The sequence below is a fragment of the Melospiza melodia genome, chromosome 7, assembly GCF_035770615.1.
Source record: "Melospiza melodia melodia isolate bMelMel2 chromosome 7, bMelMel2.pri, whole genome shotgun sequence".
NCBI lineage: Eukaryota > Metazoa > Chordata > Aves > Passeriformes > Passerellidae > Melospiza > Melospiza melodia.
In genome coordinates, this window is record NC_086200.1 from 28,851,198 (window position 1) to 28,866,308 (window position 15,111).

The following is a 15,111-nucleotide window of genomic DNA, read 5'->3' on the forward strand; positions in this document are numbered from 1 at the left end:
TTAGCACCCACCAAGCTGCTTTCAGCAACCCTGTGGGGGCCAGAGGTGAGAGAACAGATCTGTTCCCACCCAGCCTCTGTAGCTACCAAAAAAAATGACAAATTATCAGAATTGTGGAAATTAGAAAAATGGTATTTAGGTATCAGGCAAACACTCCTCTTTTTCTTCAGCAGCATCTGGCTAGGAACAGATTTGGAAGTGGCAGGTGGGGGAGAAAAGAAAGCAACCTGAATGCTGTCAGCTGGGCAGGGGGAGTGGCAAGAACAAAACCATCACCATTTTCTTCATCTCCAGCGCTGAGGAGGGCTGCAGGGGTCAGGAGGAGGAGGAAGGACACCCACAGAGTGTCACAGCCCTGGCTGTGAGCTGGCAATGCCGTGGTTCAGCACAGCCCTGAGTCCAACCTCGAGCAGGAGCAGCACCTTTCCCCATCTCCCCTCTCCCCTCACCCCATGGGGAAGGGTTTCAGAAGCTCCTTGAGCCCCTGGAAAGCTGCTTGGAAAGGGGAGCACACAGGGAGCCATGAAGAATAATGCCAGGAAATATCTTTGGGGAAAGCAGGAGCCAGGGCCACACCTGCGTCTGTTTTAGAAATGACTTTATTGCACTAAAAAGAGGAAATCATCTGTAAACAAACATTCCATTCAGGTATTAATATATGGGGGTTTTTTTTCACTCCAAAAAAATACATCGTTAAATCCAGCCACAGAAATACCAAAGCAGGGACAACAGAAAACAGCTCCAGCAGCAGAGAGAGACCCATCCAAGCAACAGCCCTGGCTGCCACACCACCAGCCCAGCTCAGAGCAGTGAATCCCAGGGCTCCATGCATGGTCACACACCCAAATCCGGCCCTGGGACAGGCTGGGCTGGGGCAGGACGAGGGTCCCCAACCCCTTGGGTCTCCCTTTGGGGTCAGCCTGGGCTCCTGCTCTCAGCATCCTCCTCCCCAAAGCCAAAGGCACACGGTTCTTCTGAGGGGATGTCAGCCCTCACACCTCTCAGAGCACCACAGCCTTCATCCCAGCTCCCACTCCTCCTCTTCCTGCGGCCTTTCCCTCCATCCCAGCAGCTCCAGGGTACCCCCAGCATCCCCAGGGAGCACAGGGTGAGGTGTGTGGGGGCTGCCAGCTGGGCAGGGTCCCCTTCCTGCCCCAGAGCTCCTCAAGGGGCACAATGGTCACCCCAGAGCCTGTTTGTGACCCCTCTCCCTGTCCCCAGAGCCCTCCTCCCAGGGCATTTTGGGGCTGGGGAACCATCCCTGGTGCTGGGGTGCAGGGAAACCTCAAGTGGGAAACTCCCCGTGAAGGATGGACGTGTCAGCTCCTCATGTCCTGCTCCTTTTTCAGCCACAAGCTCAGCAAACAGCCACGGTCACCCTGGATCGCCCCCACCCCGCCCCGCCATGCAAACAACGGCTCTGCCTCTGTTACCTGGAACGTATTTACAGACAAAATAAAACTGCTGCGAAAAAGATCAGCCTCGGGTATAAATAGTCAACACTGAGATCTGCCATCTGCTGCAAAAGGACAAGGAAGGAACACGGACTGTTAACACAGAGGGGACACACGTGTGAGTGTGTGTGTGTGTGTGTCCTGCTCCCCGCACAGAAACATGCAGAGCCCGACACAAAGGCTGACACCACACCGAACAACGACGCAGAGTGTTTGATCCGCCCGCAGGAATGCCCCGGCTGGGCCCTCCCCGCCCTCATTGTCCCCAGGCACTCTGCAGGGTGACACGGTGCCATGGGGAGGGTCGGGAGCACCGAGCTCCAGAGGGAAGCTGAAAGCCAGGCCAGTGCTTTGGGATGTCAGATCCTGCTGGGCACAGGGGCTTGGTGGTCCCACGGGACACGTCTCTGCTGCCACTTGGAAGATCCTTTCATAGACAAGGGGGGATGGAGGGTTTTGGAGCCTCACCTGCACTCAGGTGGGGCCGCTCCTGTCACCTCAGCTTTTGTCAGCAGGTACATCTGCTGGGACACTGCCTGTGCCCAGGGCAGGGGTGCCAGCCCCTGGCATCTCCCTCCTGTGGGAAAGGCACAGGCAGCCTCCTGGATTTGGGCAAAACAAACCCCCCAAGCTCCATGAGCAGTTTTCCAGTGGGGTCAGCAGTGGGGACAGTGCTGGGCTGGGCAGGGAGGGCAGCCCAGGAGGCTGCAGGGCTCAGACCAAGCCGACCTTGCAGCCTCACAGGGCTGGGCCGAGCCCAGGAAAGGCTCAAAAGCCACAACCCTGACTCATCCCCCAGGCTGACCACTCTCAGGTCACCTCTGCAGTATTTTCTTTGCAGTTTCCAAGAGCAGAAACTTGTCTTTTAAATTAAAGCTGTCACCAAACTACAGGTGCTGGGGCTTTCAGAGGTGGCCCTAAGTGCGCTGCAGAGATTCACCCACCTCCAACCTGCTTGGTGGCAGCTGGAGACCACAGGGAGGGAAGGCTCCAACAGGTGCTTCCATCCTCCCTGGCGGTGGGGAATGGGCTGGAGGCTCCCCGTTTGCTGCTGCATCCGGGGCAGGAGCAGGGAGGGAGCAGGGGCAGAGAGGCTGTGGCAGCCGGCTGGAGTTGGCAGAGCCCCAATCGTGAGGACCCCCACACTCTGCGCCATTCCTGGGGACCCCCACACTCTGCCACGACCCCGGCCCTCCTCAGGGGGCCCTTCCAAACCCTCCTGCAGCAGGGCTGGGGGACAGTGCCAGCCCCACAGGCGGGAGGGCTCCCTCGGGGCTGGCAGCAGGTACCTACAGGCAGGAGAGCAGGGCGGTGAGCGGCAGCTCCTTCTCCCCCAGCAGCGTGTCCCGCTTAAGGCTGCTGCCCTTGTTGACCACCTTGAGCTTCAGGGACATCTTCCTGGCGTGCCCGGGGCCCAGCCCATCGAAGAAGAAGTCCTCGTTGAAGACGGGGTTGCGGCTGTTCTTGACGATGGTGCTGCGCTGCTTCTGCAGCTTGCCGGGGTTGAGGCACAGCGAGACGCAGCAGTTGATGCTGCGCAGGTCGACCAGGGCATCGTAGAGGTCCTCGGCGGACACGAGGCGCACTCGCAGCCGGGCATTGGAGGGGTCGTACTCAGCGGCCAGGCGGAGGCTCCCGCCCCGGCTCAGCCGCAGGCTGTGCTCCCGGTCCCGGTCCCGGTCCCGGCCCGCGGGCAGCTCCAGGGGCAGCACGGCCGTCGGCGGCTGCTGCGTCCCGGCCGGGGCGCTCCGGGCGCGGCGCTGGGCGCTGGGGCTGGTGTCGGCGGAGCTGTCGTCGGTGCTCAGCGAGCTGTTGCGGGCCACCGAGTGCTTCAGCTTGATCACCTTGGACTGGCTCTCCTGGCTGAAGAGCTTCAGCAGGGACACGGAGCGCGACAGCAGCGGCGAGCCGAAGGGTGAGGACTCGGCCGAGGAGCACGTGTCGCTCTCTCCGCCGCTGAAATACCGGCCCGGGTGCATCAGGGCGGCGCCGAGATCCGCCGGTGTCCGGCGGCCGCTGTCGCCGTTGAGCTTGGCTTTGCGCTGGGCGCCGGGCGAGGTGACGGGCGAGGGGCACAGGCTGCTGTGCTCGCTGTGGAACAGGGACTCCTTGCGCCGGGTGTGCGGGCTCTCCATCAGCGTGGCGAAGCCGTACGAGGTCTGAGCCTTGGGCACGTAGGGCAGCGACATGGCCGTCTGTGCCTGCGGGTCCACGTTGGTGCCGCCCTCGGTCCAGTCCTCGGCGGTCTCGATCTGGATGATGTGCCGCCCGCGGGTGCGGGACCGGGAGCGGCCGGACGGGCGGGGGCTGCGCGGGGCTTTGCGCTTGGCCAGGTCCTGCTCCGACACCGAGGCGCCCAGAGCGGCCCCCGCGGGCGCCTCGGAGCCCTCGGCCTCGGCGGGAGCCGCGCTCAGCTTGGGCGGGATGAAGAAGTCGGGGATCTTGTCGGGGGTGAGGACGTTGCTGTAGCGGGATCCCCGCGAGGACTCGTCCGTCCCCGCGCCCCGGGAGCCGCCGTTCTCCGCCACCCCGCGCAGCCGCTCCAGCAGCCACATGTTGCTGCGAGATGCGGGGCTGGAAGAGACCCGAGGGGCACCGCTGTCACCGGGGGCCGGGCACCGGCGGAGGCAGGACGAGGCCGGAAGCTCCGGGAGCGACCGGCGGCACCGAGAGACGAGGACCGGGCGGGCGGGTGGGACGGGACAAGCACCGGAGGGACCGGGGGACGCGCCAGCCCGGGGAGGAGCGCGAAGGAAGCGGCCGCGGGGAGCGGGGACCCGGGGGACGGGGATGCGATGGGACGGGGCAGACGCGACGCGACGCCGGGACCGACGGAAGGACCGACCGACCGAGAGGCGCCGCCGCGAGCGGGACGTTGCCGGGAGCCGCCGCACCTGGAGCGGAGCCGCCGCCGCCGCAGCCCGGGCGGGGCGGGAGCGGACGCGCTTTTATACGGCGGCGGCGGCGGCGGCGGCTCCGCTCCCCGTCCGCGCCGTAATCCTCCGAGTGCGGCGCCCCCTCATTTCTGCCCGAGCGGGGCTGGAAACGGGACCGGGACCGGGCAACCGGGACCGGGACTGGGACCCCGACCGAGCGGCACCGGGACCGGGACCGCAACCAGGGCTGGAAACGGGAACGGGAACGGGACCGGGACCGGGACCCGGACCGAGCGGGACCAGGACCGAACGGGACCGGAACTGGGACCCCGACCTAGCGGGACAGAGACCGGGACCCCGACCGAGCCGGACCGGAACCGGGACCGAACGAGACCAGGACTGGGACCCGGACCGAACGGCTCCGAGACTGGCGCCGTGAGCCCCCGGGTGCTGATGCTCGGGACGTGCAGGAACCCGAGCCCCGGACACCCGGCCGCGTTACCACGGGAGTGTCGGGTTTGGGATGGGGCCGGGAGTGGGATCGGGACGGCAGCAGCCCCGCTCCGCCCCTCCCGGTGCCCCCTCTGGGTGCTGCCTCTCTCCACTCCCACCTCTTGATCTCCGAGCACTGAATGAAGCCAGCAGCATCTCGGGGCTGAGCTGTTGCCTCATCGAGTGGTTTAATATTGCCCTGGAGGAGCTGCGGGGGATGGGACAGTGCCACATGTCACACTCCCCCGTGTCACACAACCCAGGGATGCGGTCGGGGCTGGGGGACACCGGGACAAAACATCGGGAGGGTTCACGGAGCATCACAGCGAGCCCCGGTGCTGCGGGGGTCGGGAGATTCAACCGAGGATCGGGCACAACCCGTTCCCCGGGGATTTACAGCCTAGGGGACAGGGACAGTGCCACTGAAGGGTCCCGGCTGCTGCCCTGTGGGTGCCGTCAGGAAGCTCCATCATCATCCCTGAGCAGTGCAGGGCTGGCGGTGGAAGGAAGAACAGCCCGGGGTGGCCAGCGCCTTCCGCGGGGGCTGCGCGGCCTCGGCTCCCTCTGCATCCGCGCTCGGAGCTGGTAAAAAGGGGCGTCCGAGGGCTGGGATGTCCCAGGGACAGCAGTGGCGATGGGATGGCGATGGGGACATCACCCTGCGGTTCCGCAGGGAGCAGAGGGCAGATGGAACCCGGGGGAGGAGGAGGAGGAGGCTCACGGAAGGGGAAGCTGGCGAACAAAAGGCCGATGTTTGCTTTTCCTCCACCCTGCGAAACTGCGGGTAAACAAGGAGCGCGAATGGTTGAGTTCCCCCGAGATAACAAAGAGCGCCGGGGCCGGGCCAGCTCTGCCGGTGCCCGCGGGGCACGGAGGGGGAACGGGGGGCTCCGAGCTGAGCACCGGCAGGGCTGGGGACGCTGGCAGGGCTGGGGACATCGCTGGTGGAGCTGGCAATGTGCTACCACCTGCTGGAAGCTGGGAAGGAGGAGGGAGAGCTGCTGTGGGAAAGGGTTTGCGCCCTGAAAAATCGAACTGGGTGTGTCTGTGGTCTGAGACGCTTGAGAGAGGTGCAGGGGATGGGTTGGTCAGGGAGATTTCCAAGGAGGCCGCGTTCTCTGCAGCTGCTCTCCTGTGCCTTCCAAACCTTCCCAAAACACCTCAGCCTTCCCTTCATAGGGGATGAAGAAGCAGCAGCCCTCCAGTCCAGCTCTGGGTTGAGGCACAGAGCCCCCTGCACCCATTGGCACCACAAATCAACCTCAGCCAAAGTGGTTTAACCCTTGAAACAAGCTCCCCACCAGCCCTCCATCCCTCCAGGGCAGCATCCCCCTGCTGCAGGGCAAGGCCCCGCCAGCAGGTGAACCACAGGAGCTCGGTTGGTTCTCCAGCTGTGAAATAAGAAAGTCGGGGGCCCTCACTGCCTTTCCCTGCCTCTATTGAGGGAACAGTGCAATTATCTCTGCAGACACATCACTCCACGACAGAAAATAGCAGCCGAGATGGAAGCGCCGCGTCGTCCCCGCGGAATCCAGCTATCAATGGAAAATTACACATTCATTACTGGGCTTTATTTAGGGGCTCATTTTATTCATTGGCTCGGCTGGCACTGGCCAGATCTGGCAGGGGCCATCCCCAGCGAGGGGCTGAGGGTGCTGGGGTGACCCTGCTCCCCAGGATGGGTGCTGGGGACGCAGAGCAGAGCCAGGATTGGAGCTGGACCCCCCAATTGTCTGTGACACAAGAGACACAGCCAGACCCACCCACAGCTCTGGCTCTGCTGTCACCCACAGTGGGTCACAGCTGGGTTTGTGCCACTCAGAGCCACCCCAGGGGTGGCTGCTCCAGGTGGAGGCAGGTTGGGAGAGCCAGTGCCAGGTGAGAGGAGGAGAGGCCGTGCAGGGCCAGCCCTGGGTGCCAAAGGCCACTCTGGAGCCAGGGGGACACTGGGTGACCCATGGGGGACACTGGGTGACCCGTAGGGACAGGGATAAGTGTGACTGGACAGGATGGGTTGGCCAAGGTGAGACCAGGCAGGAGCTGGTGGTGATGGAGACCTGTTCCCAGCATGAACCACCTGTGTTCCTTGCTCATCTCCAGGTTTAATTAGAAATGTATTCCAAAGCACAAACCCATGCCCAGCACCAGACACAGGGCGGGTAAAAGGGGGTTGTGATGGCACAAAAACCTGGCAAAAACCCTGAGCTGGCCATGGGACACCTCGTGAGCCCTCGTGAGCTCCATCCTGGCCCTGGCCTGGCTGCAGGGGCTTGGGCACACATGGAGCATCATCCTGTGGCAGCCACTCCGGGGAGAATCCAGCTGTAAAGGGACGTCCCCAACAGGAACATCCAACAGCAGCGTCCAAGAGATGGTTGTGCCTGGCCCCACAGGCAGAGCCAAGCCAGGGGCTGCAGCAACATCCACCAGCCCCATTGCAGTGCTGGGGCAAGTGGGGACAGCCCTGCCTGAGGTGGCTTCAGGCTCTGTCCCTCCTGCTGAGGCCACTGAGCAGTTCCCACCCCAAGAGTGTTTTTCACCTGTAGGTGTGGAATTAAACCTCTGTGTGTCCAGCTGGGCAGGGCACCCCGTGCAGGTGATGGAGGCAGGCAGCACCCAAGGGAGAACCTGCAGGGCCAGGCACCACCCAGCCTCACTGGGGAGGAAAACGGGGAGCCTGACCCCAAACCTCAAAATCCAGGCACAACTGGAGAGGGGGAGCACGAAGAGACCCCAGGTTTGCCCTGGGGCGAGTCCAGAGCCGGGGGAGCAGGTCAGGGGCTCACATACCCCCTTGGTGTCACTGTTTCCTCTGCACGACCTGGCGCAGGTGCAGCTCGCTCTCGGCGGCCACGATGGGCTGCTCGTTCTGCCGGTGGTGGCTGATGAGGTGGCTGATGCTCTCGAACAGCACGTCCTTGGTCCTCACCTGCAGCAGGGCACAGCGGTCCTCAGCTCAGCACAGCTGCCTCTCACCCTGATTTTTTTAAGATTTTCTGATGTTTGCATTCTCGCGGCAAACTTCATCGCTTCACGTTTTCCGTAAATAACTCATTGTTTTGCGTTATTTATAGAGGAAGAGAAATCTGATGGACTGTTGGTTTGTCCAGTGTCATTGCAGAGGTGGCACTGTCACCCTCCAATCCACTTTTGGAAAACTATAAATCACTTTTGGAAAACTATAAATATTGGAATCATAAAACATGATTCCAACTTTTTCTTCACCTTGAGAGCAGCTGTGTGTTGTTTCATGTCCTATGGTGACATGGGGACACCTCACACCTGTGCCAGTGCCCTGGGGGTGTCACCCTAAATTTTTAATATTTTCTAAGCCTTCTGATGTTTACTTTCTTGTAGCAAACCTCCTCGCACACTTTCTGTAAATAACTTGTTTGGCATTTGTCATAGACAACTTTTTATGAAAAATCATCTCCTTAGGATTTTTTCCTCCTGAGAAGCTGAGAGGCCTCAGGAACAAAATGTAAACAATGATTATCTGCTGCTGTGGAATGCAACAGGTGCATCTGTGATTGGCTCATGTTGGATGTTTGTAATTAATGGCCAGTCACAGCCCAGCTGCTTCAGACTCTCTGTCCGAGCCACAAACCTTTGTTATCATTCTTTGCTATTCTATTCTTAGCTAAGCCTTCTGAGGAGAACCTTTTCTTCTATTCTTTTAGTATAGTTTTAATGTAATATATATAATAAAATAATAAACCAAGCCTTCTGAAACATGGAGTCAGATCCTCATCTCTTCCCTCAACACAAGACTCCTGTGAACACCGTCACGGCTGGAGTCAGAAAACAAACTTCAATTTTCTTCACGTTGAGAAGAAAAGGGAAGTGGTGTGTGTGTTGTTTTGTGCCCTATAGCCACAAGCACCCACTTCCAACACCCCATCCCTGCCCATAGCTGCATCCCCACCACCCACCCCATCCCCTGCCCTCAGCCCTCACCACTCCCTCGGGATCCACCAGCAGGAGGTGCTTGGGCTGCCCGCTGTGCATTCCTGTCAGCACGTACTGCCCGGGGTTGGTGAGGCTGTCCCGCACCAGGAAATCCCCGTCCATCTGCAGCAGCCTCTCGGCGTCCCTCCTGCTCATCCTCCCGTGGTACCAGGGCTCCTTCCGCAGCTGCTCCTCCGTGGGGGCGATGGGGGCTTTCCTTGTGGGGGGGCTCGGCCACTGGTCCTCCATGGGGGGGCTGCTGGCACCCCCTGCAATGCACTCGTGGAGCTTCAGGGCGTCCTCGAAGGGCCCTGTGGGATGCAGGGGTTGTGGGGTGTCACACCCAGGGCCCACAGAGCGCCGCGGTGAGCGCAGCACCTCTGGAGCTGTTTTGGGTGACCCAGCACCGTTCCCCCAGCGAGCAATGGCTTACTCATGTCAAACAGATCCTTTTTGGGGCTCTCCTCTGCTGCCCCATGAGCCACCAGCTCGGGCTCCCAGGTGTCCAGGCTCTGCGTGTTCACGTACATGTGCTCCTCGTATTCCCGCGGCCCCAGGGCGTGGCTGTCAGCCTGCAGGTACCCATCGCAGGGCTGGCCTGCGAGGACAACCATCACCCCATCACTGCTGGCCAGAGCTGCCCAGAGGCACAGGGACCCCCCCCCCAGCTCAGGGCTCAGTACCCACCCTGGCTCTCCACGTCCCAGGGTGGCCCCAGGTGGCTGCTCGGGTCTCGTCTGGCTGCTGACCCACCCTAGGGAAGGAGGCAATGAGAGCATTGGGGGGCTCTGCGCGCCCAGGGCAAGGCCAGCAGAGGCTCTGAGGGGCTCACCTGGCTGCAGGGGATGGAGCTGGAGGGTTGAGCGCGGATGTGGCGGAGCCGGGAGTCCACCAGGCCCCCTGGAGGCGGCTCCTTCCCCGGGATGCTGTTGTAGTAATCGTGCTCTGCCGCCCCCTCCTCATCCTCGCCCCAGGCTGACTCCTCTGCAGCCAGCGCCCTGCAGCAGGGATGGGTGAGCTGGGGACAGGGTGACCCTGCAGGGACAGGGCGTCCCAGAGCCACCCCCAGGCAGGGGGGACGTGCCCGGGACAGGGGGGTGCAGCAGCAGGGTCCCTACCTCTCTGGGGGTGCCACCACCTTGGGGGGGCTGTGCAGGTACTGCTTGAAGCGCAGCTCGAAGGCCTGGCCCACCGTGCTGATGACGCTCTGTGCCAGCCCCTCGCAGCACTCCAGGATGTGGCAGGCTGGGGACAGACAGACGGACACGCAGACACACAGACACACGGATGGTTTGAGTGTTTCCCCCACCCTGAGCCCACGGGGGATCTCTGTCACAGAGACCTTTTAAGGAAAATCCTTTCCTTAGGGCTTTTTCCTCCTGAGAAGCTGGGAGGCCTCAGGAACAAAATGTAAACAATGATTATCTGCTGCTGTGGAGTGCAACAGGTGCATCTGTGAGTGGTTGTTTCTAATTAATGGTCAATCACAGAGAGTCTGAGCCACAAGCCTTTGTTATGATTCTTCTTCTGTCCTTTTCTATTCTTAGCTAGCATTCTGATGAAATCCTTTTGTCTATTCTTTTAGTATAGTTTTAATAGAATATATATCATAAAATAATAAATAAAGCCTTCTGAAACATGGAGTCAGATCCTCATCTCTTCCCTCATCCCGGGACCCCTGTGAACACCACCACAATTGATGACCCCGAGTGAGGAACATTCCTTTTCCCTTTTCCATAATTCAGCTGTCTCAGACTCTCTGGTCAGTCACAAGATTTTATTATCATTCCATTCCTTTCTATTCCTTGCTAGCCTTCTGATGAAATCCTTTCTTCTATTCTTTTAGTATAGTTTTAATGTAATATATATCATAAAATAGTAAATCAAGCCTTCTGAAACATGGAGTCAACATTCCCACCTCTTCCCTCAACCTCAGAGCCCTGAACACGGTCACAGATTTCCTCCTCCAGCCTCCATCCCTCCCCCAGAGCCCCCAGGCCGTGTCACCTCTCTGGTTGATGGGGTCCTTGGCCACGTAGGCGACGTAATCCGTGGTATCCTGCAGACAGAGGGGACATCAGCACTCATGTCCTGCTGCTCTCAGCCCCAGCCCCACGTCCTGAGCCAGGCCAGGCCGCTCTGTGCTCAGCTCAGCTGGCAGAACCTGTCCCCACCACCCTGTGCGTGTGTCACTCACCATGTCCCCACCGGAGGCGAAGGAGATGGACTGCATGTGGTGGTTGGCGATGATCTGCATGGAGAACACGGCCCAGGGAGGGGTCAGCAAAGGGGCTGCCGGCTCCCAGGCTGGCAGGCAGCAGGAATGTGTGCCCAGGATGCCCAGGAGCGCTCACCTGGCGCGTGGTGGGGATCATGAGGTTCAGCCCATCCACGGAGATGTTGACAGCGATGCTCATGCCGGCGAAGTGCAGGTTGCTCTTGCCCAGGATGGAGAACAGGGCTTTGTTGGGAGCCTGACAGGGGAGAGGGTGCTGGGGGCAATGAAACCACCAGGGCCAGGCCCACAAACTGAGCAGACACCCCTGGTTCCCTGCCCCACAGCCTTGGCTTGTCCCAGGGACGGACAGGATAAATGGAAACTCACCTTCTTCTTCCAGATGCCCTTCACACCCGGCACCGCCTCGTACAGTCTGTTGATGGCTTCTCTGCAATGGACAGAGCCTGGCCTGCTCACTGCTCCACATCCCAGCTGTTTTCCCAGCCCACATTGCCCTGTGGGGTCTGCTGGCCCCACATCTCCGGGCACTGCAGCGTCCCCGCAGCGCTGCCCCACGTCACGGCCCCGGCCCCGGTACGTAATCCCGGCTGGGGCCACCTCCCTTCTCCTCTTTCCACCCATTGATCTGCAGCAGTGCCCTTCCTCTGTGTCCCTGGTGCAGGGCACAGCTCTTCCAGGCCTGTGCTCCCCTTTCTGCACAGGGCCCTGGGATGATGGAGCACCCAGAGCCACCGAGGAGCATCCGGGGCCACCAGGGAGCACCCAGAGACACCAGGGAGCATCCAGGGATGTGGGACAGTGGGACTGCAGGGCCCTACCTGGTGACCTGTGTCCGCGTGTTGAAGTCCAGGGACCTCATGGAGCGCAGCACCTCAATGCACCCCATGTACTGAGGGGGGGAGAGCAGCACAGCAGGGCAGGAAAGGGACAGGAGAGGGTGTCAGGGATATCTTCCACAGCAGCTCCAGGCATCACACAGCAGCTTTCAATCCCTACCCCAGAATGCCCCATCACACTCCCAAATCCTGTGCCAACACCCCAAAATCTCATCTGTGTGCTCCAGCTTGTGATGCCTGGTAGGGGATGGACACACTGGAGTCCCAGCGTGGGCTCCGGGGCCCAGCAAGCCCCCGGGGCCCGGCCCCATCACGGCTGTGATGCACCAGAGGGGCTGCCCCGGTCCAGCCGTGCCGGGGGACCCGAGCGAGGGCTCAGCTGGACGAACCGGACCCCCCGGGCCCGGGGCTCTCCGCGCCCTCCCGCGCCACCGGCGGGACTTACCCGGACAATGTAGGAGACGCCGGGCCCCAGCACCCTCTCGTCGGGGTGCAGCCAGCCCTGCGCCGGTTTGCGGATGAAGCTGCCCTTGCGGCTCCACTCATCCCCGCCGGGCCGGGCCCCCGCCGGTGCCGGTGCCGCCGCCGCGCCCCGCGCCCGCCCCGCCGCTCCCCGCGCCCTCCCGCCGCCCGGTAGCGCGCAGGGCGCGGCGCAGAGCGGCTCGCAGGCGCCCAGCACGGCGGCCAGCCCCGAGGGAGGCTCCGCCGCCGCGGCGGGGGCGTCCCGGGAGGCACCGGCGGGGCCGCGGCCGAGGAAGCCGCTGGAGCCGGGGAACTTCCACTGCGGCATCCGCGGCAGCAGCGCGCAGAAGGTGGTGCCGTGCTCGGGCTCCTCGCCCGCCGCGGGGCACGGCGCGGGGGCCGGCGACGGCATGGGGGCGGTCAGCGGCTCGTCGCGGAAGCGATCATACTTGGGCTCCGGGAGCATGCCCGGGGCCGCGCTCCGCTCCGCTCCGCTGCCGCCGCCGCCGCCGCCGCCGCGCCGGCTCCCACCCCCCGCCCGCTCCCCCGGGGCCGCGCCGCGCTGATGTCATGGTGAGAGCGCTGCTCCGCCGCCCGCCCGGCCCCGCATCCTCCGCCCCTGACCCCCCCCGAGGCCTCCAGAGCATCCCCGGCCCGCCCCGCACGCCCCGCATCCCCGCCCAGCGGCGGAGCATCCCCCGCACACAGCGGAGCATCCCCGTCCTGCCCCGCATCCCCGCGCACAGCGGAGCATCCCCCGCACGCAGCAGCATCCACGCCGGGTCGCCCCCGCGGACACGGCCCGTGGGGCCGGAGCCGCCCACGCTGTGCCCTCCATCCTGCTCCGAACCGTGGGACTGACCCTGAGCGTTTCCAGCTTTGCCACAAGCGTTGGGAGCGAGGGGATGGGGGATGAGGCAGGGGAGGGTGACCGGGAGCCCCTCCCGGAGCCACCCACGCTGTGCCCTCCGTCCTGCTGAGGCTGGCCCTGAGCATTTTTAGCTTTGCCACAAGCGTTGGGAGCGAGGGGATGGGGGATGAGGCAGGGGAGGGTGACCGGGAGCCCCTCCCGGAGCCAGCGGGCTGTGGCCGCTCTCGGTGTGCGTTAGCTCGGCCGGTGCTGCCCTCGCCCACAACGGGGCCATTTTCTGCTCTTCCCACCTCTGCATGCCCAGGGCTGGCCGGGCAGGAGGCGGGGGAGGGCTCGGCCAGGCTTCGATGCACAAGCGGGCTGCCCTACTTGTGTGTGTCTCTCTCGCTGTGATCTCATCCGCAGCCAGATCTGACTCTTTTGTTTATATCTGTCTGGAGGGCTCAGGCAGCGAACAGCACAAACATTTTCTTGTTATTTTTATTCGGCTTGTAACTGCAGCAAGCGGGGAGGGGGGAGAAAAATCCCATAAAACCCTTAAAGGGATTTTCTGACCTCAATCGAGCGGTTCGCCCTTGCTCCTGCCCCGGGGCTGCGGCGTTTTCCGAGCGCCTCAGAGGACTGGAGTGCTGGAACTCCCTCACTTTTCCCCAGCCCTGCATCCCCTCCATCCCCAAAGTGGTTTTAATGTTAGGGCTGCATCCTCGCAGCATCTCAGCCTCCTTTCAGCGCTTGTTTTCAGCTTTCTCGGGTCGCTTTTCGGTCCAACACCCCCCAGCCCTCGCGGTAACCGGCACAAACAGCACCGGAGCCTCCCCGGGGGCCGGCACAAACAACACCGGAGCCTCTCCGTGCCCCGGACGGCACAGCCGCCTTTGTCTCCTCTCCTCCTCGCTGTCTCCTGCTCCCCGGCAGGTGCCGGGGTGAGAGCCAGTAATTGCTCTAAGTGCGATCAATAAATCAAGGTAATAGAATTACATCTGCCGTTGCCATGTTGGGAAGCGCTTCCCTGCTCTCTGATCGCTCCCCTTGGTTTTGTTTTTGTGAAAAACGCCCAATCACTTGTTTGTTTGTTTTGTTGTTTTTTTTTTTTAATTTTAAAAGTTTAATACTAATAAAATGGTTCTAAAAACAGTAATGCAATTAGAGTAATAATGATTTGGACAGTTTGGATTAGGACAATATGAGACAATAGAAACAAAGAGTTATGGACAGTCCAGGTAACTTTTTCTGGGCGGCACAAGCCCGAAAAAGAACACAGTTAACAAAGGATTAACCCTCAGAAGCAATAACCTGTTGCTTATTCATACACTTCATACATGATACATAAATTCCATTCAAATACTGGATTCTGTCTGGTCATCATCACCTTCTTCCTCATAGTCCTAACAGCGGCTTCGAGGTGGGAAGAAGTTCATTTCTCCTGATAATGGGCAATAAATTCTTTTTCTCTGAAAGATTTAGGTGTCCTGTGGCTGCTATCTGGTGTGAGTCCTTTCTTTGGGATGGGATCCATGGGATGGGATGGGATCAATGGGATGGGATGGGATGGGATCCATGGGATGGGATCAATGGGATGGGATGGGATGGGATGGGATCGATGGGATGGGATGGGATGGGATGGGATGGGATGGGATGGGATGGGATCCATGGGATGGGACAGGATGGAACGGGATGGAATGGGATCCATGGGATTTTTGGGGATGGAATCGGACGGGATCCATGGGATTTGTTCCATGGGATGGGATGGGATCCATGGGATGGGATCCATGAGACGGGATCGTCCTGGGAAGGTGGTTGGCTGTCACCACGCCGGGATGCCGGAGCTGAGTTCAGAGCCAGCAGCTCGGTACCGGGAGAGCCGCGCCGGGACAGACGCGGCCCTGCCAGTGCCGCCAGCCCCGGGGCGGCCGCGTGTCCTTGTTGCCCCGGC

General features: G+C 61.5%; 2 protein-coding genes across 3 annotated transcripts; both read right to left on the reverse strand.

Annotated features, from left to right (window-relative positions):
• Positions 1 to 581: 581 nt before the first annotated feature.
• Positions 582 to 4,358, reverse strand: C2CD4C (C2 calcium dependent domain containing 4C). The gene has a single exon (XM_063160977.1). It carries the CDS (start codon positions 4,007 to 4,009, stop codon positions 2,744 to 2,746), a length of 1,266 nt encoding a protein of 421 aa, XP_063017047.1. The 5' UTR covers positions 4,010 to 4,358; the 3' UTR covers positions 582 to 2,743.
• A 2,024-nt stretch (positions 4,359 to 6,382) lies between these two features.
• SHC2 (SHC adaptor protein 2) lies at positions 6,383 to 12,779 on the reverse strand. Of its 2 annotated transcripts, none has more exons than XM_063160978.1 (12): positions 12,291 to 12,779; positions 11,828 to 11,898; positions 11,376 to 11,436; positions 11,125 to 11,244; positions 10,968 to 11,021; positions 10,778 to 10,829; positions 9,889 to 10,015; positions 9,603 to 9,768; positions 9,458 to 9,524; positions 9,204 to 9,368; positions 8,780 to 9,081; positions 6,383 to 7,751 (listed from the first exon to the last, which is right to left on the reverse strand). In XM_063160978.1, exons 1-12 carry the CDS (start codon positions 12,771 to 12,773, stop codon positions 7,623 to 7,625), a joined length of 1,797 nt encoding a protein of 598 aa, XP_063017048.1. In that variant the 5' UTR covers positions 12,774 to 12,779; the 3' UTR covers positions 6,383 to 7,622. The 2 variants fall into 2 exon arrangements, with proteins under 2 accessions (XP_063017048.1, XP_063017049.1); XM_063160979.1 differs by having other exon boundaries at positions 7,633 to 7,751; positions 8,847 to 9,081.
• Positions 12,780 to 15,111: the final 2,332 nt, after the last annotated feature.

Coding starts and splice junctions, on each gene's coding strand:
- C2CD4C (XM_063160977.1), bottom strand. CDS start 4,009: ATGTGGCTGCTGGAGCGGCTGCGCGGGGTGGCGGAGAACGGCGGCTCC.
- SHC2 (XM_063160978.1), bottom strand. CDS start 12,773: ATGCTCCCGGAGCCCAAGTATGATCGCTTCCGCGACGAGCCGCTGACC. Junction 9,769..9,888: donor GTGGTGGCACCCCCAGAGAG/GTAGGGACCCTG, acceptor TCCCTGCTGCAG/GGCGCTGGCTGCAGAGGAGT. Junction 9,525..9,602: donor GCTCCATCCCCTGCAGCCAG/GTGAGCCCCTCA, acceptor CTCCTTCCCTAG/GGTGGGTCAGCAGCCAGACG.